Source organism: Eleutherodactylus coqui, chromosome 7, assembly GCF_035609145.1.
Source record: "Eleutherodactylus coqui strain aEleCoq1 chromosome 7, aEleCoq1.hap1, whole genome shotgun sequence".
In the NCBI taxonomy this organism is placed as follows: Eukaryota; Metazoa; Chordata; class Amphibia; order Anura; family Eleutherodactylidae; genus Eleutherodactylus; species Eleutherodactylus coqui.
In genome coordinates, this window is record NC_089843.1 from 167440455 (window position 1) to 167468451 (window position 27997).

At 44.7% G+C, this 27997-nt stretch overlaps 1 protein-coding gene and 1 long non-coding RNA gene across 2 annotated transcripts in view; one reads left to right on the top strand and one right to left on the bottom strand.

Annotated features, from left to right (window-relative positions):
• LOC136572942 (alcohol dehydrogenase 1-like) overlaps positions 1-1140 on the bottom strand; it is a 37151-nt gene extending 36011 nt beyond the window's left edge. Inside the window, exon 1 of the mRNA XM_066573984.1 lies at positions 1019-1140. Within this exon, the coding sequence (XP_066430081.1) occupies positions 1019-1036 (18 nt within the window). The 5' untranslated portion in view covers positions 1037-1140. The remainder of the gene's footprint in view (positions 1-1018) is intronic.
• LOC136572944 (uncharacterized) overlaps positions 1-27997 on the top strand; it is a 137020-nt gene that overhangs the window by 5803 nt on the left and 103220 nt on the right. Inside the window, exon 2 of the long non-coding RNA XR_010785831.1 lies at positions 7152-7259. This is a non-coding gene — a long non-coding RNA (uncharacterized lncRNA). The remainder of the gene's footprint in view (positions 1-7151; positions 7260-27997) is intronic.

Here is a 27997-nt window from a genome sequence, read left to right on the forward strand (position 1 = left end):
GGGGCAAAAGGTATTTTTCTTTACAAAAGAAGCTACTTGTACTACCGATTTATGCAAAGATTGTCAAAAGTACAGTGCCTATTTAAAGTGAAAATAGCTAAATGTGGTAGACCTATTTGATGTACAACCCTAATGGCACAGGCATACACACACCCAATAGATACAGCATTCCTCCTCATTTGTTACTGCAGGTCCTAACACCTTCCTGGTACTATCAGTATCCTGTAAAATCACACAACTTTTTGAACAGGTAAAGAGGGACACTGAATGTTAAAGATCCATTTATATGCTTTTGTGGTTTTTAATTTAAAAGCACAAAACTCGTGTGAATATAGAATTTTAAGTTAAAATTGGTCTAATGTTCTGTTACATAAGTTCAGGACCAATATGTTACATTTATTAATCCAAATCTATTTCCCACTTCAAAAAGATGACACATTAGGAACAAAGAGGGATTTGGGGCAAAAGTAGGGAAGGTTCCTTCTAAAGAGGAACACTTGGGAGGTGTGTGAATATACCAGTACATCTCTGACTGTTATAGCACAGCTCTCCCTTGGGGAAGAAAATAAAGAATTGACTGAGAAATCCAGCAATGATTTCCACTCTAAAAGAAATTGTTGGCAGGAACTGCAAAAGTGAACAGACATTAGATTCTTCACAAAATTTGCAGAAAGTAAGAGTAATCCCATAAATAACGTCTATTAGTAGTTTTATACAGTCGAGGAGGAACAAGGCAGTCAGTCTCATGTCAGAGTAAACATCCTTGCTGTATTCTCTAGTGGTTTGTATTATGCATTTAGCGTTTTTGAAAACTGATTGTAATGTGCCCAAAACCTAAACTATATTTTATAATTCAATTTCTTTAATGCCTAACTGATGGTATAGTCAACAGTGAATTTACAGTAATGTTGTATTAAGGAGCAAGATGGGCGTGTGATACATAAGGTGCTATGTTACTAGAAAGCTTAGCAGTGTGAGCAGTAAAACAATAAGTGGAAGTGAAAAACAGTTTCCTTACTTTCCCAGTTGTGCTCATGGTGAGTTCTTCTGAGTTGCAGTATGATGTTCAGCTGCCTTCTCCTGGTCTACCCAATGCAGAGTTCTGCTTAAACAGGGGTTTAAATATCTTGCTGTATCACCACCCCATAGCCCTCCCACTCCTCTCCCCTCTAGCCTACTCCCTATTCCTATTGCAGTAATACAGTACTGTTAACACCATAGACTTAAATATACAGCACCATAAATGTAATGACTGTAACTGTTTTTAAGTTAAACTGTGCTCATATCATGCTGTTTGTGACTCTTGTATTCATTTTCTATACTACCTCCATGCTAACTCTGCTTCTTCTTTGTGTTAGTTTCTAAAGTCAAATATTGCAACAGAGAGCAAAAATCTGGTCAATGAAAACATAAAACATGCACATTAACCCCTTCATGACATGGCCTATTTTGAGCTTAAGGACGCAACAATTTTTGGGGGATTTTCTTCTCCGTTTATCAAAAGTCATAACTTTTTTATTTTTCCGTTGACGCGGCCGTATGAGGGCTTGTTTTTTGCGTGGCGAACTGTAGTTTTTATCGGTGCCACTTTTCGGTACATAGACTATATTGTAAAACTTTTTTTTTTTAATGATAGCAGGGAGAGAAAACGCATCAATTCTGCAATAGATGTTTTTATTTTTTTTTTACAGCGTTAATCATGCAGCATAAATGAGATATTCCATTTTTTCTGCGGGTCGGTACGGTTACAACGATACCAAAATTCTTACATTTTTTTTAGGTTTTCCCACTTTTCTGCAATAAAAACCCTTTTTCTTGGAAATCTTTTTTTTTTTCTAAATCGCTGCATTCAAAGTCCTGTTACTTTTTTAATTTTTTGATGTACGGCACTCTATGAGGGCTTATTTTTTGTGAGACAAGCTGCAAATTTTATTGGTACCATTTTGGGGTACATATGGCTTTTTTGATCACTTTTATTGCGTTTTTAGTGAGGCAAAATGCTAAGAATTAGCATTTTGCCTCAGTTTTTTAGTGTTTTTTTTAGCGTTTTTTTCCGTGCACAGTCAAAAGCATGTGCAACTTATTGTACGCGTCGTTACGGACGCGACAATACCAAATATGTGGGATTTTATTTTATTTTTTTTACCTTTTTTTATGCTAATCTGAGAAAAAGCATAAAAAAATGTTTTTTTTTACTCTTTTTTTTTACATTTTTTTAATTCATTTTTTTAATCTTTGTTTTTTTTACACTATTTGAGTCCCTCTGAGGGACTTTAATCACTGCCCTGATGATCGCTGCTATAAGGCATGGCAGAGCTACTGCTCTCCCATGCCTTATCGCTTATACAGGGATCCTAGGCATAGGCAATACAGGACGCCAGTGTCTGGCGTCCTGTTGCCATGGTGACAGGCCGGGCTCTCGCGATGACATCGCGAGTTCCGGCCGGAGACACAGAGGGAGCCGCGCTCCCTCTGTGAACTCTTTCCCTGCCGCGATCTACTTAGATCGCGGCAGGGAAGGGGTTAACAGCGGGGGCGCAACTCTGATGCCCCCCCGCTGTAGCAGCTGTAGCAGCGGGACGCCGGCTGTGACTGACAGCCGGCTCCGGCTGCGGGATAGCACGAGATCATATGTGATCCCGTGCTATCTCCAGGACGTAAGTTTACGCCCTGTTGCGGGAAGTACCAGGCTGCCAGGACGTAAACTTACGCCCTGCAGCGGGAAGGGGTTAAAGGAGCACCAAACTTAAAGCATACAACTTAAAAAAAGGATAAAGTTTAAGCACCAAGCCTAAAGAGACAGTACCTGTATGAGGGCTTGTTTTTTGTCTCATGAGTTGTATTTTTAATAGAATCATTTTGGGGTACATATAACTTCCAATTTTCCAATTCTATCCATTCAGTCATGTCCGACTTTTGGATACTCTGTAGGCCGGTCCTCTCCATGCTTCTTTATTCTCTATGGCTGCTTTCAATTGCTTGATGTCCATTCCTGTGTCCTTCTTGATGGTGTCCAGCCAACGTTTCTTTTGTCCTCCCGGTTTCCTTTTACCACTGACCATTCCAAGTAGCATATCTTTTTCCAGCGAATTTGCCCTCATCACATGTCCAAAGTAAGTCCATCTCTGTCTTGTGATCTTGCCTTCCAGGGACACCTCTGGGTTGATACGGTCCAGGACAGCTTTTTTGGTGACCCTAGCTTCCCAGGGGATTTGTAGAAGTTTTCTCCAACACCACAGCTTGAAAGCGTCAATTTTTCTTCAGTCTGCTATCCTCAATAACCACGTCTCACAGCCTTTGTGATTAACCTTTGTTTAATGGTGACTGAGACATCCTTGCACTTACATATTGGGTCCATGCTCACCATGGCTATATGCCCCAGTGCTTTATCTCATCTGTCAAGCTGCCACTATGATCGATGAGGGACCCAAGGAATACGAAACTACTAACTACTTTGATTTCCTTGTTGTTGACCTTTATGTGGACTTCCTTGCCGGCAGTGGTCATGATCTTTGTCTTCTTGATGTTCAGGTGAAGTCCCATCTTCTCACTTTCTTTTTCAGCATCTTTAGATGCTTTGCTGTCTCTGCTACCAGGGTCACATCATCTGTGTATCTTGGATTAGTGATGGTTCTTCCACCTATTCGCAACTCTATTCCCTGATCATTTAAGTCCAGCCACCTCATGATCACTTCTGCATAGAGGTTGAAAAGAAAAGGAGAGAGGATGCATCCTTGTCTTGAGCCCTTTTTAATCTTGAACCATTTTGTATCCCCATACCTGGTTATTACTGTGGCTTCTTGATTATTGTAGAGGAACCTGATGAACATGATCAGGTACACTGGTATTCCTACCTCCCTCAGTGCTTCCCAAAGCATATCATTCTCAATGCATTGGAAAGCCATGGTGTAGTAAATGAAACACATGTAGAGGTTTTTCTGATACTATCTTTCCTTTTCCATGATCCACAACAGGTTTAAGATATGGCCACGGGTCCCTCTGCCCTTGCAGAATCCAGCTTGAACATCAAAAAGTTCTTGGTCAAGGATATTATTGCCCAAGCACTTCTAGGTGATTTTCAGAAGCACCTTGCTGGTGTGGGTAATCCAAATGATTGTTCTATAGTTTCCACAGTCCTTGACATTACCCTTCTTTGGCAGTGTGATGAAAACTGATCTTTTCCAATCCTTTGGCCATGTGAAAATCCTCCAGATTGTCCGGCAAAATTTGCAAGTGCAGCTCTTGGGACTTGTTTGAGCAGTTCTGCAGGGACTACATCAATGGCAGGTGCTTTGTTGTTTGGCAGCTGTTTCTTCGGCAGCTCCAATTCACTTTCCAGCAGGTCTTGTTCCAGATCCTCTTGGCCCCCATGTTCCTTTGAGTGGTCACTGCTGGCGCCAGCGTATAGTTCTTCTGCATATTGTCTCCATCTCTTGATGTCCTGCTGGTCGCTGATTTCATTGCCATCTTGGTCCTTAATAGCTGTTTGGTGGGTGGAAAAAGGCTTTTTCACCTGTTTCACAGTGGCAAATAATTCCCTGGTGTGACCCTACTTATAGGCTAATTAAAGACTCATATATTGGGCTTTCAGGAAGTTGTTCTTTTCTTACCTTGCTTCTCTTTGGAATTTGGCATTAAGTTGCCATCCCTTAGTCTAAAGGTCCATTTACATGGGACGATTATCATTCAGAGTTGTTAAAAATCCTGCGCTTCCACAGGAGTTTAAATGATAGTTGTCTCGTGCAAATGCATGAAGAGACTGAGCAAGAGTTTTTCAGTTGTTCAGTTTCTGCATGCAGAAGCCTCAATGACTAGCCGTTTCAGTGTAAACAGCAGTTGTTCAGTTCTGAAGAATGTCTGCTCGCTGTGAATACAGGTGGGTGGGGGAAGAACGCTCCCCGGCCACCCCACCTCCATGCTGGCTGCGCTCGGAGCACAGGAGCAAAATTTTCTGGGACATGCTGTTGGGCATCGTTTGCCCGACAGTTGATCCAATCTAAATGGGGCTTTAGCGTCTCTCTCTTTTTATCAGCAATCTGGAAGGTGGTTGCCATTAGTCAGCTCCCACTGTGAACTAGTTTCTCATACATGTTCTTGAGCGATTTTAGAAATGTTTCCCTTTATCTCTACCCCCAGTTTGTTTGGGTCGCCACTTTCCTGCCTGAGCAAGTCAAACCTGTTCTTCACCTCGACTGAGTATTGTGTAGGGAGCTTGCTAATATCTAATTTCTTGTTTATGGCAGGATGCTTGAGATTGCATAGTATGACTCTGACTTTGGCTATAAAGAGTTGGTGATAAGACCCACAGTCTGGTAGTGTTTTTGCAGAAAAAAATGAACGTTTCCATTTTTCTGGCAGGGGATATAGTTGATTTGGTTGTGTTATTCTACATTTGGGGATGCCCAAGTGTAGAGGCATTGTATTGGTTGGGTAAAGAAATTTTCGGTGATTTTAAACTTGTTCTCCTGGCAGAACTGCACAAGGCAGTCCCCAGCCTCATTCCTCTCCCATAGGGCTCTTTCACACGAGCGTAGTGATTTTTGGTCAGCTGTGTCACGGCCACAGCGAGACCAAAAATCACGTGAACAGATGCACAAATCTGCCTTTTGTGCACCCGTTCAGACGGCCCGGGTCTGGCGCGTATATGCCGAGCCCGGATTGCTGTCAGGCGGGGAGTGACGGTTTAGCTCTTCTAAACCACCTCCCCCTTTCCGCCTCCTCACCGGCTCTTGGCAAGGGAATGGGGCGGGAATGGGCAGGAGCTAGTGTGTTAAGCTCCTGCCCCCTCTCTTCCCCTGGTCGTCTGCCAGCAATTGGAGGGGGCGAGATGGGGCGGGATGGGACAGGAGCGTAGCAACTAGCTCCCACCCCCTCTTATTGCAAACAGGCAGCAAGGGGCGGAGAGAAGGAGAGAAGGGGGTCGGAGTTTAGCAGACATGCTGCTAAACTCTCACCCACTTCCCTGCTTCAGCAGCTACCATAGGCTCCCATAGGAGTCTATGCAGCCGGCGCTGTATACTGGCCAGGAAGATAGTTCCTGAACTGTCTTTCCTGGCCGACATAAAAGCACCCATCTGAACTGATGCATTGTAAACTAATGCATCAGATGGTAGCGTATATCGTCCGACAATGAAAGCGCAGACGATATACGTGCATGTGAATAAAGTCATAGGCTGTCTTTGCCGACCACTTCTGCATCTTCTCCTTTTTTGATTTTGGGGTTGAAATCACTTATGATGTAGCAAATGTCCTTTCTTAGGGTACTGTTGAATGCACTCTGGACCTGGGCATAGAAGTCCTCAATGTCCTGTTCTGATGCATGTGCTGTTGGTGTGTAGACAATGGTCACACTCAGAAGTTTTTCACTGATGAGGATGGACATGAGCCTATCATTGACTTATTTGGGGGTCTCCATGCACCTAGCGATTTTTTTAATCGCAAACCTCTTTTCTCATTTCGGTCTCGTTTCCCAAGTTATAAATGGTGTAGTCATCTGGGCTGAATTCTCTAAACCCAGTCCATTGCAGTTCACTAACTCCCATTAGATCCACACTCGTTCTTTCCATTTCTCTTTTGATGATGTCCAGCTTTCCAATGCTAATCTCCCTCATGTTCCATGTTCCAAAGCTATACCATTCTTTGCAGCTCAGGTGACCCTTTTCACCATGGATTTACTGATTACCACTTATCTAGGGTCAGGGCTTATTCAGGCGACCGTATATCGGCTCCGTATTCACGCCGGCCGATATACGGTGTCCCTCTCTGCAGGGAGAGGAGGCTGGAAGAGCCGTGAGCAGTGCTCTGAGCTCTCGCCCCCTCTCCACCAAATCTCCACCCCCTCTCCGCCCCTCTGCACTATTTGCAATGAGGGGAGGCAGGACGGGGGAGGAGCTAATTCCTGGAACTTAACCCCACCCCGCCCCTCTCATTGCAAATAGTGCAGAGGGGCGGAGAGGGGGTGGAGAGGGGGTGGGAGCTCAGAGCACTGCTCCCGGCTCTTCCAGCCTCCTCCCCCTGCAGAGAGAGACGCTGTATATTGGCCGGCGTGAATACCCGGCCGATATACGGTCATCTGAATAAGCCCTTATACGGACAAAACATTTTTAACTTAGAAGTCATACTAACTTTAATTAATCCCTTCTGTTCTAAAGGTGTTCGGTTCCCCACACCTGAGACATCATCACTGCTGCTGCGGGAAGTGGAGAGCAACAGTCGAACGGACATTGCTGGAAAAGGAGTGCAATAGTGCAGTGCTTTCTGTAAGTGATCAAACATTTGCATTTTTAAGTCCCCATGTTGAATTATTAAATAACATGAAAAAAATGTTTAACATAGTTTTTTTGAAAATAGAAAATCACAAGTAAAAAAAATTGTTTTTCCATTACAAAAAAAAGATAAAAAATTAACACACAACCATGTCAATGGTACAATAAAAATGTAATGGGTCTTGGCCTCCAGTGAAACATTTTTTTTATTATGATGCTTTTATTGTCAAAAGTAGTAAAACATAAAACCCTATAAATTCGGTATCATGGGAAATCTATTGATCCAGACAATAAAGTTAACATGTCATTTATAATGCACAGTGAATGCCTTAAAAAATAAAAAAACAATGACAGAATTCTTAGTTTTTTTCACCCTGCCATAGAAAATAAAAGTTATACCTTATAAGTTCCCCAACTCATCCTGTAAAAAAATAAGCCATTGTATGGCTATGCTAGCGACCAAATACGAGAATGACATCTTTTGGAATGTGGTGATGGAAAAATGAAAAAAAATATTGCTTGGCCATTAAGGCAAAAAAAATAGGCTGGTTGTTTAGGGGTTGGCTCCAAACCACCTGCTGTAACCTATAAATCTCCAATGGTCTCCACATTGCGTCCTACAATCTAATTTTACTAGGAGCATTTATCTAATACAAGAAAAACCAAGTGTTTCCTTAGTGGCATAGTGATGTCATACACAGTATATCACGCCTCGCGGGCAGCACGCACTGAAAATGACTGCACTGCTGCTGTTGTGTTTAGTGATATATCTGATTAGCAATGATAACGTTACCAGGTACATCGGAAATGGAGTCAACGCTGGTAATTCATTTTATTTTGTTTGCAGGGCATACATGTTATCTTTTACTATATTAGAACAAGCCGTGTTGTTCTTACAGCCTTCATTATTGTGTCAGATTAACCATTCTATAAAAGGAATATTAATAAACCGCAGTCCCTGTTTTAGCAGAATCAATACCCACATTTACCTGCTATCAGTTCCTCATGGAATATGTTTTATGAAAAAAATGCCATAAAGCCTTCATGGTAGAGTTTGTTTTTAATCCTTTATTAATAAGTGTCTTTGTATGCTGTGTATTGTTGTAATCCAATAACGTGGCCACATAAGGTGCTTTAATGCTCCATTAGCCAAGGTTTTAAAGAACAATGCCATATACTTCCTTGTCAGTGAATTGCAGGATCCCATATCTTCATACGTATCCTGTCAACTATTAACTCAATAGAGTGCAGAAACATATCAATAAACTCAATAGTACAATATACAGATGTTTGCTTTAAATATACCCGACCCAACGTATAAAGAAAAAGTGTTTGAACTAACAATTTTTTAAAGCAAAGAACAACTTCTGATGGAATCGCTTTGGCCATTCTGCAGTGGAATATCCGTAGCAATTCCACTGTGGCCAAAGCGTGCAGATATAGGGCTTATTCACATGAGTGTATATCGGCCGCCATTTTCACGGCCGGCCGATATACGCCACCGTCTGATGCATTGTATTCCAATGCATCAGATCACACAGGCATATTCCCGTGGCATAAAACTGGAACTATCTTCCTGCCGGACTACGGCCAGTGCCATAGACTTCTGTGGGAGCCAATGACAGCGGCCGGAGTAGAGAGGTGGGAGGGAGTTTGTCATAGTGACTGCTAAACTCCCTCCCCATTCCCTCCTCCTCTCTCCTCCCCTCCATCTGTTTGCAATGGGAAGGAGGTAAGCTCTGCCCCATTCCGCCCCCTCTTATTTCTGGCTGCAGACAAGGGGCGGGGAGGGGGTGGGAGCTTAGCGCCACCTCCCATTGCAAACCGCCAGAGGGGAGGAGAGAGGAGGTGAGCCGTGAGGGGGAGGGAAGGGGGAAACAGCTTAGCAGAGCTAAGCTGTCTTCCCCTGCTCTACGGCATATATGCTGAGCCCGTGCATCAGATAGCAGCGTATATCAGCTGGCCATAAAAATGACGGCCAACATATGCTCGTGTGAATAAGCCCTTAACCACGATTTTGCTTGCGGAACAGCTGTAGAATTCAACTCTTGTATTTCAAGAATTGAATTCCGCAGCACGATTCCGCAGCATAAATAGACATGCTGCAGATTCAGAATCCGCAGTGTTTTACAAAAATGCTGCAGATGTGTCACGGAAAATATCCACATTAAGGGGATTTTTTAAACCTGTAGTAGTGACCTACAATTCACAGCTTGAGGTTCTAAGGATAACAGCAAAGAAACTCCATCATACCCTACACAAGGATGACCGTCTGAAAACCATATTCTCAAATCCTCCGCTTCTCTGCTACAAGCAACATCCAAATTTGAGAAACTTTATAATTAGTAGTGCATTGCCCTCTGACATGCAAAAAGGAACTTATCCCTCTAAGGTAAGGAGCTGCAAGACCTGCTCACATATACCGACCGCGGACAGGATGCACATAGCAAGACCATAAGATCCTGGGGACATTCACATGTTCCACGTCTGATGTTGTGTACCTCATCCTATGCAATAAATATCGTGTTGGGGGCCTTTATGTTGGAGAAACAGGACAAAAACTGAAAGCGAGGATGAGGTCTCACCGCGACACAATTAAAGAAAGAAAGACAGAATTACCAGAGCACTTTTCTAGTCATGGACACAACATAGAACATATGAAAATCATCATATTAAAAGGCAACTTCAAGTCACAAAGCCATAGAAGAATTTTGGAGTACAAACTGATAACAACTTTTGACACTTTAAACAGAGGCCTAAATTCTTCAAGAGGATTCATGTGATAACACTCTGTCCTGGTGACCCCCTAACGCTAATTTAGAGGCCACAAAACTATTTAAGTATTTATTTATTTTTCTTCTCATCCTGTTCTGGTATTGTTTTTTTTAAAGTGCGAATTAATCATGTCTGTGTCTTGTCATATGTATGCATGTATATATATGCATGCCTCTTCGGATGTATTTCATTATGCCTGAGGAAGAATCCTTAGAGGTTTGAAAGCTTGCTATAACATCATGTATTTTTGTTAGCCAATAAAAGGTATCATATCTACAAGATGACTTAGTTTCTCTTGCTGAAAACAATCACATGACTTGTCCTGTGAACACTATGGAATTTCTGCAGTGATTCTGCAGCAGATTCTGCATATGTGAAGACATAAAAAAAAAATCCAACATTTTACTGACAGAGACTGACAGAGACTTGATCTCTAAGGCCTTAGTCAGACGCATGCGTCCAGCGATTTTTTTAAAACCATTGCTTTGCAATGGTATCGGACACATGAGCGCTTTTTATGCGCTCGTCCGATAAATTATAGAACAGAAATCGCAGATCGCACCTATCTGCGATCTGCGATTCCTGTTCTCTTCTCTATGGGTGTGAGTGAGACCTGCCTCTGATTGGCTTAGCGCTGAGCTAATCAGAGGCAGGTCTGACTCACACCCCCTTCACACTCACTGCAGGCCGGCCGCGCTGAACTCCGTCTGCCGGGACAAGGTGAGTATATATATTTTTTTTATTTTTACACATTTCTGGATGAATTGCAGGGAAGGGCTTATATATTTAAGCCCTTCCCGACAATTCATCCCGCGCTCGCCCGCAGCGCATTGCTTTCAATGGAGCCGGCTGTATTGCTTCAATGCGCTGGACAGCTCCGACCCGTTTCTAATGAAACGCGGCTAGGAGCAGATTTTCCGGGCGATTTTTTTTTGGCCCCCGTCACGCGATTTGCGGATGCGCATCCGTCGTGCGATCTGCAAATCGCGCGAAAAAATGCCTGTGTGACTAAGGCCTAATAGAGAACAATAAAAGATTCAGAACAACTCTTAATAAAGAGATTACCATTTTAAACTACTTCTACTTCAACATGTACATTTGTCAGGTTGCAAATTCTCATTTTAATATATAAATCCCTGACATGCAGTTAGCAATTTAAGTGGATAGTCGCAAAAATCATAAAGAGAGACCCAGCTGGACTAGCCTTCCAGAGTACTATAGGAACTTCTCTTAAGCCCAGGCTCAGGAACAATAATGGGCCCTAAACCTAAGTGGACACATCCAAAAAACACACTGGAAAAATCTAAGGTGGATTTCATTGAAAACCATACATTTAAGTAGAGATTTCTGTGGCTGATTTGCATTACTGCAGTAGCTGATCCGCACGCGGATTAGCTTCATTCACTAGGGTTAATCCATGTAAGCAAAACCCAACATGGATTTCACGCAGATTACTGACAAAATCCATGTCAAGAACTGACATGTCACTTATTTTTAATTTCAGTCTGCAGTCTATGAATAGCACTCTTACGTGACGTGGATTTTGATACACCCTTTTGCCTGACACATGATCCCCATCAACGACCAAACTAATATTTGTCCATTCTCAACCCCTCTTTTGCATGGGTGGTAAAGGGTGGACAGTGGTGTTAAAAATAATAGCAGTGAGTTTGGAAAAGCAAATAAAATGCAAAATCATTAGAATAACTTTTATTTCCATAAATGCAAATGCACGGGAATTGCTACAAATTCAATTCCAATTCCGAACAATAACAGCACTTATCTAGTTTGTTTTCATCCTTTACAGGAAGTAAAGACAAAGGGATTTGGGGCTCTTCAAAATAAATAGCAGTGCAGCATTTTTCTATAAAACTCAAAATTGTAAAGTATAAACTGAAAAAATGTTTAAGATTCCAATTCCCTTTGAATTACTGAACTAGTATTTAGTGGCATAACCATTGTTTCTGAAAACTGCTCAACATCTGTGTTGTATGGAGTCTGCGAACTCCTGGCTCCTCTGAAAGGGTATTCCAGTCCAGGAAGATTCTACAGTTTTTCTGCATTTCTTGCTTTTGCCTCATAAACCACATTTTTTATGTCACCACACAAATTCTCTATGGGATTGAGAAAGGACAAAATCCTGTTTGTCTGTAACCAAAATGTTGTTCGCTGACTGGTGTGTTTTGGGTCATTGTCATGTTGAAACACTCATTTAAAGGACAATTCTTCTTCGGCAAAGGGCAACATAATCACATGTATTTTGATATATTATATATACTTGATATGAGTTAAGAGGAGTGTCGTCTCTCCATAAGAGAGCACCTAAAAAGTGTGTGGAGAGCACCCAGAAGGGGTGTGAGAAGACATCTGAAATGTGAGTGAAGAGACTTATAGGGCCATGCATGCTCCTCTGGGTAATTTATGCAAATGAAAAAGATGGAACAATACCTCTGCAGCGCCACCGATTGGATGACAGCATTCCTTCTAATCAACGTCCAACCCCTTTAAACAGGTCTTTATAACAATGATTGGGTTTTCTATTCTCAATCATTGTTAGAAAGACCTGTATAAAGGGTATTGTACCATCTTACTTATTTGTATATAGTTGATGGATACTCTACTCCATCGCCAGTCATTTTTATTATTGCATTTTTGCACCAATTTTATTCTTAGTTTTTATTTAATGCATTTTCATTTAATTTTAATCTTATAAGGTCAGGCATTATTTTAGTGACATTATCTTATTTACACTCCCTCATCTTATTATGTCCCTGAAATTAATATATCCATCATTACTGCCTTTTATTAATGTTTAAACCTAAAAGAAGTGTATCTCTTACTAGTTTATTATTCATCAATCACTCAAACAATATGGTTTTTACATTATATTTTTTTACCATCGTGGATTCCACATTGTTGTTTTTTTTAATATAATCTCTTTTTATTAAGAAATGCTTAGCAAAACCTATAAGTCTGAGAAGCGTGTCCATACATACAGATTGGTTAAACATACAGGAAGAAACATACATTTATGATTGAGAAATGCAAGTCTCGCAAGAGATACAATCTGTCACAGTTTAAAATGTGCATGAATATGTTCATTCTATAAGGATTATGTCTTTTAAGCACATCATAAGACAATGGTGGTGTCAATAACCATAAAAACAGTAGCCTATAAACCAATAAAAGGGGGGAAAGGTAAGGGTGGGAGGGGTAGAGAGCCATCTACGTTGATTCTTAATAGATTCTGACCTGAAGACTTGCTATTTGGTTATTTATGAGGTATTTCCTCCATAACTGTGCGAAACCCTCAATGGATGAGGGGATGTGTTTGAGTTAAGCAGAAGTGGGTTACCAGATTTATATTATTGTGACCTTCTGGTTATTTTTTAAAATCAATCCATTTTGACCAAATGGTTAGAAATGGTTAGGGAAGGGGGGTCTTTTTCTGTCACATTATAGGGATGAGTTTGGCTGCGGATAGTAAGATTGTTGGCAGAGAGACTTTTCTTGGTGTAAAGTTTTTAGATGGTTGCCACAGTAATACCTCCTCCGGTGCCAATTTTAATGAGGTTGAACAGATTTTGTTGATTTGGGAAAATATTTTCCACATTGCTTTATGCTTCCTTTTAGAAACACATTAATTTCTTTTTAATCAGTAAATGAATTTGAAATGTTTTCCAATAACAAAACCTGCTTTTATGATAATTTTTATGCAATTTTATGCAACTACTCTATACAATTTATTTTACCCAATTATTTATCGTCTACATCTTACGAATTTTTATTGTATTTATTGCTCGTGTGGCCATACAAAGAGGCCACATGCACTTTGTTTATTATTAACCACTCACTAAAAAGGATCTTTTAAAACATAGCCTTTAGTACTATCAATTAAAAACTGAGCAGATACTACGGTAGTAAATATCATAAATACAAAGAATACTAAAGACTACAACATCTGCAGCACGATGACATATGTTGCAGATATTCTAGTCAGACCCTAATAGGAGATCGGCAAAAAAGCTGGATATAAATCCATAGAAATTAGGGACATAGCTTAGAGAAAAATATCACCAATTGTGGCTTTTATGCAAAATAGTCAAATAATAAAATTGTTGAGGGGGCGTGGCTTGTGAATAGCAAAGTCACCTGTGACTTTTGCAAGATCTTGCCATACCTAGCGTATACAGTTTTTAAATACCCAGCTGGAAACTTGGGCCTAAACATTTCTGGCTCTCTAACTTGCACCATGGACAAACCCATCGAGATCGACCACATACAGGGCCCTGGATGCTAAATAATCTGACCCAAAATGCCTCAGGGATATCATATGCCAAATTAATTTTTATAGGGACAAGGAAGCCATCTGCAAATGTGCCCACAAAACTAACAACCTGTTAAAGGACAGCTCTTCAATCATTATTCTGCCAGATCTAACTAGGCATATCCTCCAATTATGTCGGGCCTTAAGACCCTTACTGGACATCCTGAAGGAGAGAGACATCTCTTACTGCTGGGAATATCCCTTTCTACTCACAGCTAAGAAAGATGGCAAAACTGCCATATTTTGATCCTTGGACGAGATTCCTAAATTTCTAGGTACTGTTGAATTGGCAATGATTGCATTACCAGACTGGTCAGCTCTTCCTTCCTTGTCATTCACAGCTCCGCTAGACAAAAACATCAAAGAGAAGTCCGATGCCTTCGGGACTAATCAACATGAATGTAAATTTAGCTTTGATCTGTCACCCTGGGTTATCCCTAATGCATTACTGATCCCCTTTCTCAAAAAGGGGTATTGATAGCTCTTTTACAAGAGACCCACTTTCAAACATCCAAAATTCCAAAATGTACGTCTTGTTATTACACAAGTTGCCATCATAGTACCCACCCTACCAAAAAATGTTGTGGTGTATGCATTGCTTTCCATAAACAACTCCTGATATTTCTTAAAGTAATCATAGGCACGAATTTATTAACTATAGCTAAAGCTTATTTTCCTAACCAAGCACAGGTGGCATTTGGAATTAGGATGCTGGAGGCACTCTCACAATTTGTGGCATTCTCTGTTATAATACTTGGGGGTGACTTCAACCTCTGCTTTGACCCATCTCTGGACTCCTCCATGGGTAGGTCTGGTATGTCCTCTGGTCCACGGTATGTAAGTTAAAGAAAGTTATAGTATCTGTAAAACCCATTGATCTATGGAGGCTCCTACATCCTAGGGCAAAGGACTTTAGTCACCATTCCCTAGCCCATATAGCTGATTTGATTATCTCTTTGTATCTCATAACTTAATAGACTTTTCTCCCATGTACTCAAAGGGGCATTCCTGTGATCAGAACACGCCCCAATCTGTGTCGCCTTGCAAGGTCTCTCAGAAAGGGGTGGGAATCATTCCTGGCACCTTAATGACAACCTCCTGAGTGAAGAACTGTGCTTGAGTAGTGCATGAAAGGCAATTCAGGAGCTTGGTACTGACTATGTGGCAGTAGGTATGTCAGCACCGATCCAGTTGAAATGTGCAATTAGGGGAATATTTATTTCACATGGTTCTAGACTGGAAAAAAGAGAGCTCCTATAGGCTAAAAGACCTGCTTGCTCGGCTAGAAACTTTTAAAGATTTCTATTAAATCATTTCATTTAGATCCTCTACATGCAGAAATCAGCAGGTCCTCTCAATCTTAGATCAGTCCTCATTATGTTTCAGGCACAGGGCTCATAGGAAGTTCTACGAAGATAGAAACAACTGCAGAAAAGGATTAGCTAGAGCAATTAACCCAAAAATATCCTCACCCTACATATTTTATATCAATTCTTCTAACAAAGGCTTAGTCCATACAACTCTTGATATCCTAGATGGTTTCTGGTCTTATTATCAAACAATATATAACATCCCAAATAATGCTGGGTACTCAGAGTCAGACTACGGAGAGCACTGAGGCTTACCTAACCAAATATACTCTAAATTCTCTCCCTGGCAAAGTTTTTTCATGGAACAAAAGGTTTTACTGGTAATCCAGTGCCTGAAGATAGACAAAAACCCAGAGTATCTTTTGACTACCTTGAGGAGTCCTGGGATAAGTCTTCCATCTTAACACACAATATCTCAACCTCTTGCAAATTTTAAAACCTCAACTATAAGCTTTTAGCCCAATGGTATAGAACATCTGTGTTAGATCCTCTGTTCAGACTAAAGGCCCATTTAGTAGAGAAGCAAATGGCAGCCTCAATGGTGTAGCACAAGGATATAAATTTTTATTGCTCCATACAGCAGGCAACGTTTCGACTTTAGCAGTCTTTATCAAGGCTTGATAAAGACTGCTAAAGTCGTAACGTTGCCTGCTGTATGGAGCAATAAAAATTTATATCCTTTTGCTACACCATTGATGCTGCCATTTGCTTCTCTACTGGATGTACTACGCTGGGGACTAAGGATCCGTGGTCCCCTAAGTGGCTGCTGCATCACATATCTACCGTGGCCTCTGCACTTTTTTGTGCATACGGAGGTGTGCTGTGGGACCTTCTTTTTGTTACATTGACTAAAGGCCCATTTAGACACAACGATTATCGCTCAAAATTCGCTCAAAAGCCATCTTTTGAGCGATAATCGTTGTGTGTAAATGTGCGCCCATCGTGCAGATTTCACTAAGCCGTCGCTCATCGTTGTCTTCCAGCGTGCTGAAAGATGAGCCTTATCAGGGATTCACAGCGGGATACAGCTGATACTATTGTTTCAGCTGTATCCCGTACCTGATAACAGGTTCCGTATGAAGAACAGAGCGGTCCAGCTCTGTTCTCCATACCTGGCACAGAGCGCCCGGCTGTATAACAGCTGGGCACTCCGTGCAGGAAACATCTGGATGCAGAAGACAAGCGGGGACACCTCCTCTCTGTACAACAGCTGGGCGTTGGAGTGGGGGAACAGCTGTATCCAGAAGACAAGCGGGGACACCCCGCTTGTCTTCTGCAGCCTCCGCTGGCAGCGCAAGGTAATCGCTCATCTTGAGCGATCATCTTGCGCTGTAAATGACACAACAATGATCGCTCAAAACTTGCTTAAGCGACATCTTTTGAGCGATTATCATTGTGTCTAAATCAGCCTTAACTTCACTCTCCCTGGTGCTGGCAGATGTGGGTGTTGTACTGCTCTCCCTATAACCTGAGCTTTCTTACTTGCTTCCAGCACTGCTATGGTAAAATTGCTCCAGGGCTTCTCTGCTCAGCTGTAGGCTCTTTGCCAATCACCTTCCTATATAGCTGTATTGGGAGTTCACATCAGTGCTGCAGAGTTGATGTTGCCTGAAGTCTTGCTCTCTAGCTCCCAGTTTGCCCCTGTTTGTGCAAGTATCCTGTTTGTATTCTTTGCTCTGTGCTTTGTTGTCCTGTCTGTTCTTGCACTCCTCTGTATATACTCGGCATCTGTTCCTCTGTGTTTCCTTGCAAGCCTGTCTCTTCACCTGTCTCTTGTTTTCTCATAGTTCTGTTCTGTCTTTTGGCATATAGGTGTTCTGTCCTGTCAGGGTCAGGCAGCGCCTAGAGGAAGACCACGGAGTCATTCTTATCATGACACCAGCCTTACTTGCAGGCAGGGTCTTCCCTCTCCTGCATTCTAGCTCAGGCCTAGGTACCTTCCCTAGTTAGCATTCCTGGACTGGGTTGGGTTGCAGTAATCTGGTATCTCACCTCTGCACGCTAGAAGATCAGCTGTCGGCTTTTGCCAGATTGGGTCATCGTATACCCAGAAGGTTGACGCAGTGGATCCATGTCCATTTCCCTAACAACCTGTACGACTCACCAAGATGTATCCCTAGGCCTTGAATAAATGCTGGAGATGTTCCATTGACAGTGGCAGTTTCCTCTATATTTGCTGGTCATGTCCCTTAGTTTCCCCCCTTTGAAGGAACATAAATAGCCCATATAACTCATTATTCAAAGTGACAATCTCTTTCTCCCAAGAAATGGTCCTCCTATCTATGATCCTATGGGTCCTATTTGCAAGGTTAAAAAAAGGTCTACTTACATTTTTCCTACTAGCTATGTGAAAAATGATACCCAAACTCTGGAAGTCTTCATCATTGCCCATGAGATGGATGTGACTGGAAGCTATAGACAATATAATGCATATGGAAGAAATAGGAGCTAATGACAATAACAAATACTCCAGATGTTATGCTACTTGGGCCTCTTGGATTTAGTTCCTCCCCGCAACTAAACACTTGGCTACTTAATAATGTTGTTCTTTAATAAGTAAAGTTGGATAACCACAAGGGTCCCTTATAGAGATGAGCGAGCACCAAAATGCTCGGGTGCTCGTTACTCGAGTCGAACTTCCCGCGATGCTCGAGGGTTCGTTTCGAGTAACAAACTCCATTGAAGTCAATGGGCGACTCGAGCATTTTTGTATATCGCCGATGCTCGCTAAGGTTTTCATTTGTGAAAATCTGGGAAATTCAAGAAAGTGATGGGAACGACACAGAAACGGATAGGGCAGGCGAGGGGCTACACATTGGGCTGCATCTCAAGTTCCCAGGTCCCACTATTAAGCCACAATAGCGGCAAGAGTGACCCCCCCCCAACAATTTTTACTTCTGAAAAACCCTCATTAGCAAGGCATACCTTAGCTAAGCACCACACTACCTCCAACAAAGCACAATCACTGCCTGCATGACACTCCGCTGCCTCTTCTCCTGGGTTACATGCTGCCCAACCCCCCTGCACGACCCAGTGTCCACAGCACACACCAAATTGTCCCTGCGCAGCCTTCAGCTGCCCTCATGCCACACGCTGGCCTCATAGCCACACCACCCTCATGTCTATTTATAAGTGCATCTGCCATGAGGAGGAACCGGAGGCCCACACTGCAGAGGGTTGGCAGGGCCAGGCAGCGACCCTCTTTGAAAGGGGCGGGGCGATAGCCCACAATGCTGTACAGAAGCAATGAGAACTGCAATCCTGTGCCACCTCTGTCAGGAGCTGCAAACGTGGGCATAGCAATGGGGAATCCATGTGCCACACAGTATTCATTTTGTCAAGGTGTCACATAGCTCAATCCACACTGCAAGGGGAAAGCCGTCAGCGCTCTGCCCCCTACCCAAGTCAGTCAGTGCCTTTGTGCCAGACAGGTTAAACACCGCGATGGGAACTACGTTTGCACCAACAGCATAGATGGGTCCTAGGAAACCCAAGACATGAACAAAAAATTGATCTGAGCGGCCAAACATGGCAGACTTGCACCGCGCCCACGGCATAGGCCTCGGCCCACAGATTCAGCAATCCTAGGCTGGAAGCGGACTTTCACTGCACCCAGGACATAGGCCTCTGCACAAACCCTCAGCAATCGCGTGCCTACAACGGACTCCAATGCTAGCGTAGCTGTGCACGTCTCATTAGCACTGTATTGCTCCTGTAGTTTGTCCCAATGCAGTGCCCCGGATAGTAGAGCTAACGTCAGATTAAATACAGGTGGGCTTCGGCCCACACTGCATGCCCCAGTCAGACTGGGGTTCTTTATAAGTAGACACAGGCAGGTACAACTCCGTGTACACCGACAGCATGGGTGGGTCCCAGGAAGCCACCGGCGGTACATAAATAAATCCCATTGCATTGCCCTGCACGGCTGAGGTAACGTCAGAGTAAACGCAGGTGGGCTTCGGCCCACACTGCATGCCCCAGTCTGACCGGGGTTTTTAATACATAGACACAGGCAGGTACAAATCCCTAATGTGAAGTCCGTGTGGACCCAAAGCAAGGGTGGCTCCCTGGAACCCACCGGCGGTACATAAACAAATCCCATTGCAGTGCACTGGACAGCAGAGCTAACGTCAGATTAAATACAGGTGGGCTTCGGCCCACACTGCATGCCCCAGTCAGACTGGGGTTCTTTATAAGTAGACACAGGCAGGTACAACTCCGTGTGGACCGACAGCATGGGTGGGTCCCAGGAAGCCACCAGCGTTACATAAATAAATCCCATTGCATTGCCCTGCACGGCTGAGGTAACGTCAGAGTAAACGCAGGTGGGCTTCGGCCCACACTGCATGCCCCAGTCTGACCGGGGTTTTTAATACATAGACACTCGCAGGTACAAAGCTGAATGTGAAGTCCCTGTGGACCCACAGCATGGGTGGCTCCCTAGAACCCATCGGCGGTACATAAATGTATCCCATTGCAGTGCCCTGCTCAGCAGAGCTAACGTCAGACACAATACAGGTGGGCTTCGGCCCACAGTGCATGCCCCAGTCAGACTGGTAATATGTACCTTAACAGTAACCGCGTTGCTGGGAATGTGGTCGCGACTGCGGACCTAGTAGCGCGGTTTTATTTAGTTGGTTTTCGGAATGTGGCCAGGATTAAGTGGGCCGTGGCGGGGGGATGGTGGGGGGGCTCTCTTGTTGTGTCGTTAAAGGTGAAATTCTTGGACTGCCTCCAGATGGACCAATGCAAAGGTATTTGCCAAGAATGCTTTCATTGTTGGAGGAGGAGGGGGATGTTTTTGAGGCACTACGTGTCCTCTCCACATGTCCGTGGTTATATGCACCTTAACAGTAACCGCAGTGGTGGGAAATGGCCTTGCCGCCATCATGTCTTTGGGAAGCCTCCGTTTCCACACCCCAGTGACATAGCATTAGCAGCGGTATAGGCAGAGCCCAGAATTAGTAACATTTCAGCGGTAGCATTAGGGACAGGCCCCAGTAACATATCACTAGCAGCAGTATAGGGGGAGCACAGTATTAGTTTCATTTCAGTAATAGTAGCAGTCAAGACAGGCCCCAGTAACATATCACTAGCAGCAGTATAGGGGGAGCACAGTATTAGTTCCATTTCAGTAATAGTAGCAGTCAAGACAGGACCCAGTAACAATTCCGAAGCAGCAGTATAGGGGGAGCACAGTCTTAGTTCCATTTCAGTAGTAGTAGCAGTCAAGACAGGCCACAGTAACATTCCCGTTGCAGCAGTTTAGGGAGATAACAGTCTCTTTCACATTTCAGTAGTTGCAGTATAGACAAGGCCCCAGTTACATTTATGTAGCAAAAGTGTAGGCCAACCCCACACACCTTGCTGTACCATGAGTGCAGGCGAAGCCCATAAAAATTACTAGGATTACACTGTAGGCGAGGGCCCCAAAAAATTGGTGTACCAACAGTACTAATGTACCTCAGAAAAATTGACCATGCCCAACCAAGAAGGCAGGTGAAACCCATTAATCGCTTTGGTTACTGTGGATTAATTTGTAACTATGCCTGGAGGCAGCCCAGTTAAAATAAAAATTGGTTCAGGTGCAAGTTTCAACGCTTTAATGAGAATTGAAACGTATAAACATTGTTTACAAAAGTAATATGACTGAGCCTTGTGGGCCTAAGAAAAATTGCCCGTTCGGCGTGATTACGTGAGGTTTCAGGAGGAGGAGCAGGAGGAGGAGGATGAATATAATACACAGATTGATGAAGCTAAAAGGTCCACGTTTTTTATGGAGATAGAGAACGATGCTTCCATCCGCGGGTGCAGCCTACGTATTGTTTAGGTACCGCTGCTGTCCGCTGGTGGAGAAGAGAAGTCTGGGGAAATCCAGGCTTTGCTTATCTTTATGAGTGTAAGCCTGTCAGCGCTGTCAGTTGACAGGCGGGTACGCTTATCCGTGATGATTCCCCCAGCTGCACTAAACACCCTCTCTGACAAGACGCTAGCCACAAGGCACGCCAACACCTCCAGGGGATACAGCGCGAGTTCGGGCCACGTGCCCAGCTTTGACACGCAATAGTTGTACGGAGCAGAGGCATCACGGAGGGCGGTGGTACGATCGGCTGCGTACTCCCTCACCATCTTCTTACAGTGCTCCCTCCGACTCAGCCTGGACTGGGGAGGTGAGAGACAGTCTTGCTGGGGAGCCATAAAGCTGAAAAAGGCCTTGGAGAGTGTTCCACTGCCTGCGCTGTACATGCTGCCTGATCTCCGCGCCTCCCCTGCTACCTGGTCCTCGGAACTGCGCCTTCTGCCACTAGCGCTGTCGGATGGGAATTTTACCATCAGTTTGTCTACCAGGGTCCTGTGGTATAGCATCACTCTCGAACCCCTTTCCTCTTCGGGTATGAGAGTGGAAAGGTTCTCCTTATACTGTGGGTCAAGCAGTGTGTACACCCAGTAATCCGTAGTGGCCAGAATGCGTGTAACGCGAGGGTCACGAGAAAGGCATCCTAACATGAAGTCAGCCATGTGTGCCAGGGTACCTGTACGCAACACATGGCTGTCCTCACTAGGAAGATCACTTTCAGGATCCTCCTCCTCAGGCCATACACGCTGAAAGGATGACAGGCAAGCAGCATGGGTACCCTCAGCAGTGGGCCAAGCTGTCTCTTCCCCCTCCTCCTCATGCTCCTCCCCCTCCTCCTCCTCAACGCGCTGAGATATAGACATGAGGGTGCTCTGACTATCCAGCGACATACTGTCTTCCCCAGCCTCCGTTTCCGAGTGCAAAGCGTCTGCCTTTATGCTTTGCAGGGAACTTCTCAAGAGGCATAGCAGAGGAATGGTGACGCTAATGATTGCAGCATCGCCGCTCACCATCTGGGTAGACCCCTCAAAGTTTCCAAGGACCTGGCAGATGTCTGCCAACCAGGCCCACTCTTCTGTAAAGAATTGAGGAGGCTGACTCCCACTACGCCACCCATGTGGGAGTTGGTATTCCACTATAGCTCTACGCTGCTCATAAAGCCTAGCCAACATGTGGAGCGTAGAGTTCCACCATGTGGGCACATCGCACAGCAGTCGGTGCACTGGCAGATTAAACCGATGTTCCAGGGTCCGCAGGGTGGCAGCGTCCGTGTCGGACTTGCGGAAATGTGCGCTGACCCGGCGCACCTTTCCGAGCAGGTCTGACAAGCGTGGGTAGCTTTTCAGAAACCGCTGAACCACCAAATAAAGATGTGGGCCAGGCATGGCACTGCGTGAGGCTGCCGAGCTGCAGAGCCGCCACCAGGTTACGGCCGTTGTCACACACGACCATGCCCTGTTGGAGGCTCAGCGGCGAAAGCCAGCGGTCGGTCTGCTCTGTCAGACCCTGCAGCAGTTCGTGGGCCGTGTGCCTCTTCTCTCCTAAGCTGAGTAGTTTCAGCACGGCCTGCTGACGCTTGCCCACCACTGTGCTGCCACGCCGCGCGACACCGACTGCTGGCGACGTGCTGCTGCTGACACGTCTTGATTGCGAGACAGAGGTTGCGTAGGAGGAGGAGGGTGGTTTAGTGGAGGAAGCATACACCGCCGCAGATACCACCACCGAGCTGGGACCCGCAATTCTGGGGGTGGGTAGGACGTGAGCGGTCCCAGGCTCTGACTCGGTCCCAGCCTCCACTAAATTCACCCAATGTGCCGTCAGGGAGATATAGTGGCCCTGCCCACCTGTGCTTGTCCACGTGTCCGTTGTTAAGTGGACCTTGGCAGTAACCGCGTTGGTGAGGGCGCGTACAATGTTGCGGGAGACGTGGTCGTGCAGGGCTGGGACGGCACATCGGGAAAAGTAGTGGCGACTGGGATCCGAGTAACGCGCGGCCTCCACCGCCATCATGCTTTTGAAAGCCTTCGTTTCGACAAGCCTATACGGCAGCATCTCCAGGCTGATCAATTTGGCTATGTGCACGTTTAACGCTTGAGCGTGCGGTTGCATGGCGGCGTACTTGCGCTTGCACTCAAACAGTTGCGCTAGCAACGGCTGGACGCTGCGCTGAGGGACATTGGTGGATGGGGCCGAGGACAGCGGAGGTGAGGGTGTGGGTGCAGGCCGGGAGACAGTCGTGCCTGTGTCCTGAGAGGGGGGTTGGATCTCAGTGGCAGGTTGGGGCACTGGTGCAAACCGGAGGCGGTGAATGGCCTTCATCCCACCTTGTGGGGTGCTTGGCCATCATATGCCTGCGCATGCTGGTGGTGGTGGCTCCCCGGCTGATCTTGGCGCGACAAACCTTGCACACCACAGTTCGTCAGTCGTCTGCACTCTCAGTGAAAAACTGCCACACCTTTGAGCACCTCGGCCTCTGCAGGGTGGGATGGCGCGAGGGGGCGCTTTGGGAAACAGTTGGTGGATTTTTCGGTCTGGCCCTGCCTCTACCCCTGGCCACCGCACTGCCTCTTCCAACCTGCCCTGCTGCTGCACTTGCCTCCCCCTCTGAATACCTGTCCTCAGGAGACTTAGCAAACCAGGTGGGGTCAGTTACCTCATTGTCCAGCTGCTCTTCCTCCGAATCCTCTGTGCGCTCGTCCCTTGGACTTACTGCCCTTACTACTTCCTCACTAATAGACAACTGTGTCTCATCGTCATCGTCCTCCTCACCCACTGAAAGCTCTTGAGACAGTTGCCGGAAGTCCCCAGTCTCATCCCCCAGACCCCGGGAACTTTCCAAAGGTTGGGCATCGGTCACGACAAACTCCTCCGGTGGGAGAGGAACCATTGCTGCCCAATCTGGGCAGGGGCCCGAGAACAGTTCCTGGGAGTCTGCCTGCTCCTCAGAATGTGTCATTTTCATGGAGTGAGGAGGCTGGGAGGAAGGAGGAGCAGCAGCCAGAGGATTCAGAGTTGCAGCTGTGGACGGCGTAGAAGACTGGGTGGTCAATAGATTGCTGGATGCACTTTCTGCCATCCATGACAGGACCTGCTCACACTGCTCAGTTTCTAATAAAGGTCTACCGTGTGGACCCATTAATTGTGAGATGAACCTGCGGACCCCAGAAACTTGCCTCTCTCCTAATCCCGCAGCAGTCGGCTGCGATACACCTGGACCAGGAGCTCGGACTGTGCCCACACCCTGACTTGGGCCTCCACGTCCTCGCCCCCGTCCACGTCCTCTAGGCCTACCCCTACCCCTCAGCATGCTGTATTACGAGTAGAGCAGAAACAGAACGCTGTAATTAAATGTGCCGCTTATTGGCCTGTGGTTGGAGGCTGACTTCGCTTACGGAATGCACAGCAGAGCCAGGAAACAATTATGCGCAAGTCTGTAGTGAGACCTAGGTGCGTATGACTGAGCTACTGGAATTTACAGGGCAGAACCAGTCAAGTGGCCAAAGGCCAGTGGTAGGCCTTAAGTATTTTGCTTCAATTTTTTCAAATGGTGAGGTGAAAAACCAGACAACGTATGCAGCGTATATATGTATACGCTTTCCCTCTGGCGGGATGACGGCGATCATGTAACGGACACAGCAGAGCCAGGAAACAATTATGCGCAAGGCTGGGTATCAATCAGCGACTACTACCCCCAGCACACACACCGTAAACTGAAGATGGTCACAGGCAGGCCAAATATAGTATTTTTTTCCACTTTTTGGGAAAAAGCCCACTGCTTGTGATATAGCCTGTATATGGATTTCGCTGTTGGAGGATGACTGTGGTTATTGAAAGCACAGTGCAGCCAGAAAAAATTATGCGCAAGGCTGGGTATTAATCAGCGACTACTACCCCCAGCAGACATGCCGTAAACTGAGGACGGTCACAGGCAGGCCAAATATAGTATTTTTTTCCACTTTTTTGGAAAGTCCCACTGCCTGTGATATAGCCTATATATGGATTTCCCTGTTGGAGGATGACTGTGGTTATTGAAAGCACAGTGCAGCCAGAACAAAATTATGCGCAAGGCTGGGTATTAATCAGCGACTACTACCCCCAGCACACACGCCGTAAACTGAAGACGGTCACAGGCAGGCCAAATATAGTATTTTTTTCCACTTTTTTGGGAAAAAGCCCACTGCCTGTGATATAGCCTGTATATGGATTTCCCTGTTGGAGGATGACTGTGGTTATTGAAAGCACAGTGCAGCCAGAACAAAATTATGCGCAAGGCTGGGTATTAATCAGCGACTACTACCCCCAGCAGACACGCAGTAAACTGAAGACGGTCACAGGCAGGCCAAATATAGTATTTTTTTTCCAATTTTTTGAAAAAGCCCACTGCCTATATAGCTAGTATATCTCTTTCCCTGTACCACTGTCCCTGCCTCAGCAGTACTGCCCCTATACTCTGTAAAATGACTGCAGACTGAGGACACTATGGTCTGCACGCCTGATATACCAAAAAAAAAAAAATTGTGCAAAACTGCTAAAAGCAGCCTCAACAGTACTGCACACGGTCAGATGTGGCCCTAAGAAGGACCATTGGGGTTCTTGAAGACTAAAATAACACCTAACACTCTCCCTATAGCAGCTACAGCAAGACAGCACTTTCCCTGATCTCTCTTAGCTTGTGTCTGTGGCGAGCCGCTGGCGGGGCAGATTTAAATACTCGGGTGTCATCTGATCTCCCCAGCCACTCACTGCAGGGGGGTGGGATAGGGCTGGAATGTCACAGGAGGAAGTTGTAATGCCTTCCCTGTGTTTCTATTGGCCAGAAAAGCATGCAAATTTCTCAGGGAAGGAAATGTAATGGAGTCGAGCACCGCGTGGTGCTCGTCTCGAGTAACGAGCATCTCGAACACCCTAATACTCGAACGAGCATCAAGCTCGGATGAGTACGCTCGCTCATCTCTAGTCCCTTACCATCACATATGCTGGAATTATTCACACTTCTCTTCTCCCTCTCCCTTCATCCCTAATCTTATCCTGTCTATTTTCTTTCTACCCTTTTTTTCCTTCAGTTTTGTTTTCTACAAAGTTTGGGTCTTTTACCAATTGTTGAGTATGGGAACTTTTGGGAATAGAATAAAGCTGTGATGGCTACTCATATTGTGATGTACAAATGCAAAATATTTCTAGATGTTTACTGTAAACCCTATTTTCATGACAACTACTTGCTCTGTTTTGCACATGTCGCTTCTCAATAAAATATTTTTGAACTATAAAAATACCTTACTATGTACACCCTGCAAACAGAGATAAAACTTTCAGAGAAACATTGATGCCAATCACTGAAAAACCACTTATGTCAGCTCCCCTGGACTCATAGTATATAGAGTAAAAACAGCTACCCTCATAAATATACTATCGAAGGAAGAGAAACACACTGTTTCCTGAACTTGCCAGACTCAAACTGGCTAAGTTCCCAGAGCTTACTTAACTTGTGACTCACTGAATGTGTTTCCCTAGCATAGATATTTATCAGGCCTTTTAAGCTTGTTTCTCTAATTCTTACTGCTCCCGATGAAAATCTATGCACCTCTTTTGCCTTCATTTCTACTTTGGATGGGATGTGGGCATTGATGTATGGGTTACCCCCATTTTATTGTTAGCATTGGTGTCTTCTATGTTTTTTGCGGATTCCCTATTGGGGTCTGAGTATAATATCTCTCATCATGCTGAAGATGTAGTCTTTAGTATTCATATAAGTGTTGCACCTACAAACCACTATTCTTTCCTTTCTACAGTTAGCATGTTAATCAAACTATGTCCTTTATTAGAACCATGTCTGTAAAGACCCATTTTCACTGGTATTTCAGAAGGAAATGCACTAAAACCATCACATGCCACATTTGGGCCACAATTAACACCTGTTATTCCATAGAATTAATGACTTCACCAATTTAACTCCTCACCACTATGATGCCTCCTTCCCACAGGTATTGTGTTTTAATGTTGTCCGCCTCTCTACCGAAAATCACATGACCGAAGAATGGCCGCGACCAAGTTGGGGCTATTATTCGTAACTTTTCATCCATTCACATGGCTGGCTGCTGCGTATTGCAGGGTAAATACGCCACGGCCCTGGAATCCCTCAGTTGGCAGAACTGCTAGTAAATACTTTTAACTGCCTCACTAGAAGCACCTGTCAGTGTTAAGCAGCGCAAGCCGCTACTAAACTCCCTCCCCCTTCCTTTTCTGACAACTCCCATAGGAATCTATGGACTTTTTCTTTTCTATTAGTCTACTATACTTACAAGTAAATTACCTGTTATGTAGAAATATCACTTCTACCAGGAATAGTGATTTATCAGATTAATGATGTTGGGCTGCTATTTTTCGTACACTATTGAATGTTGCT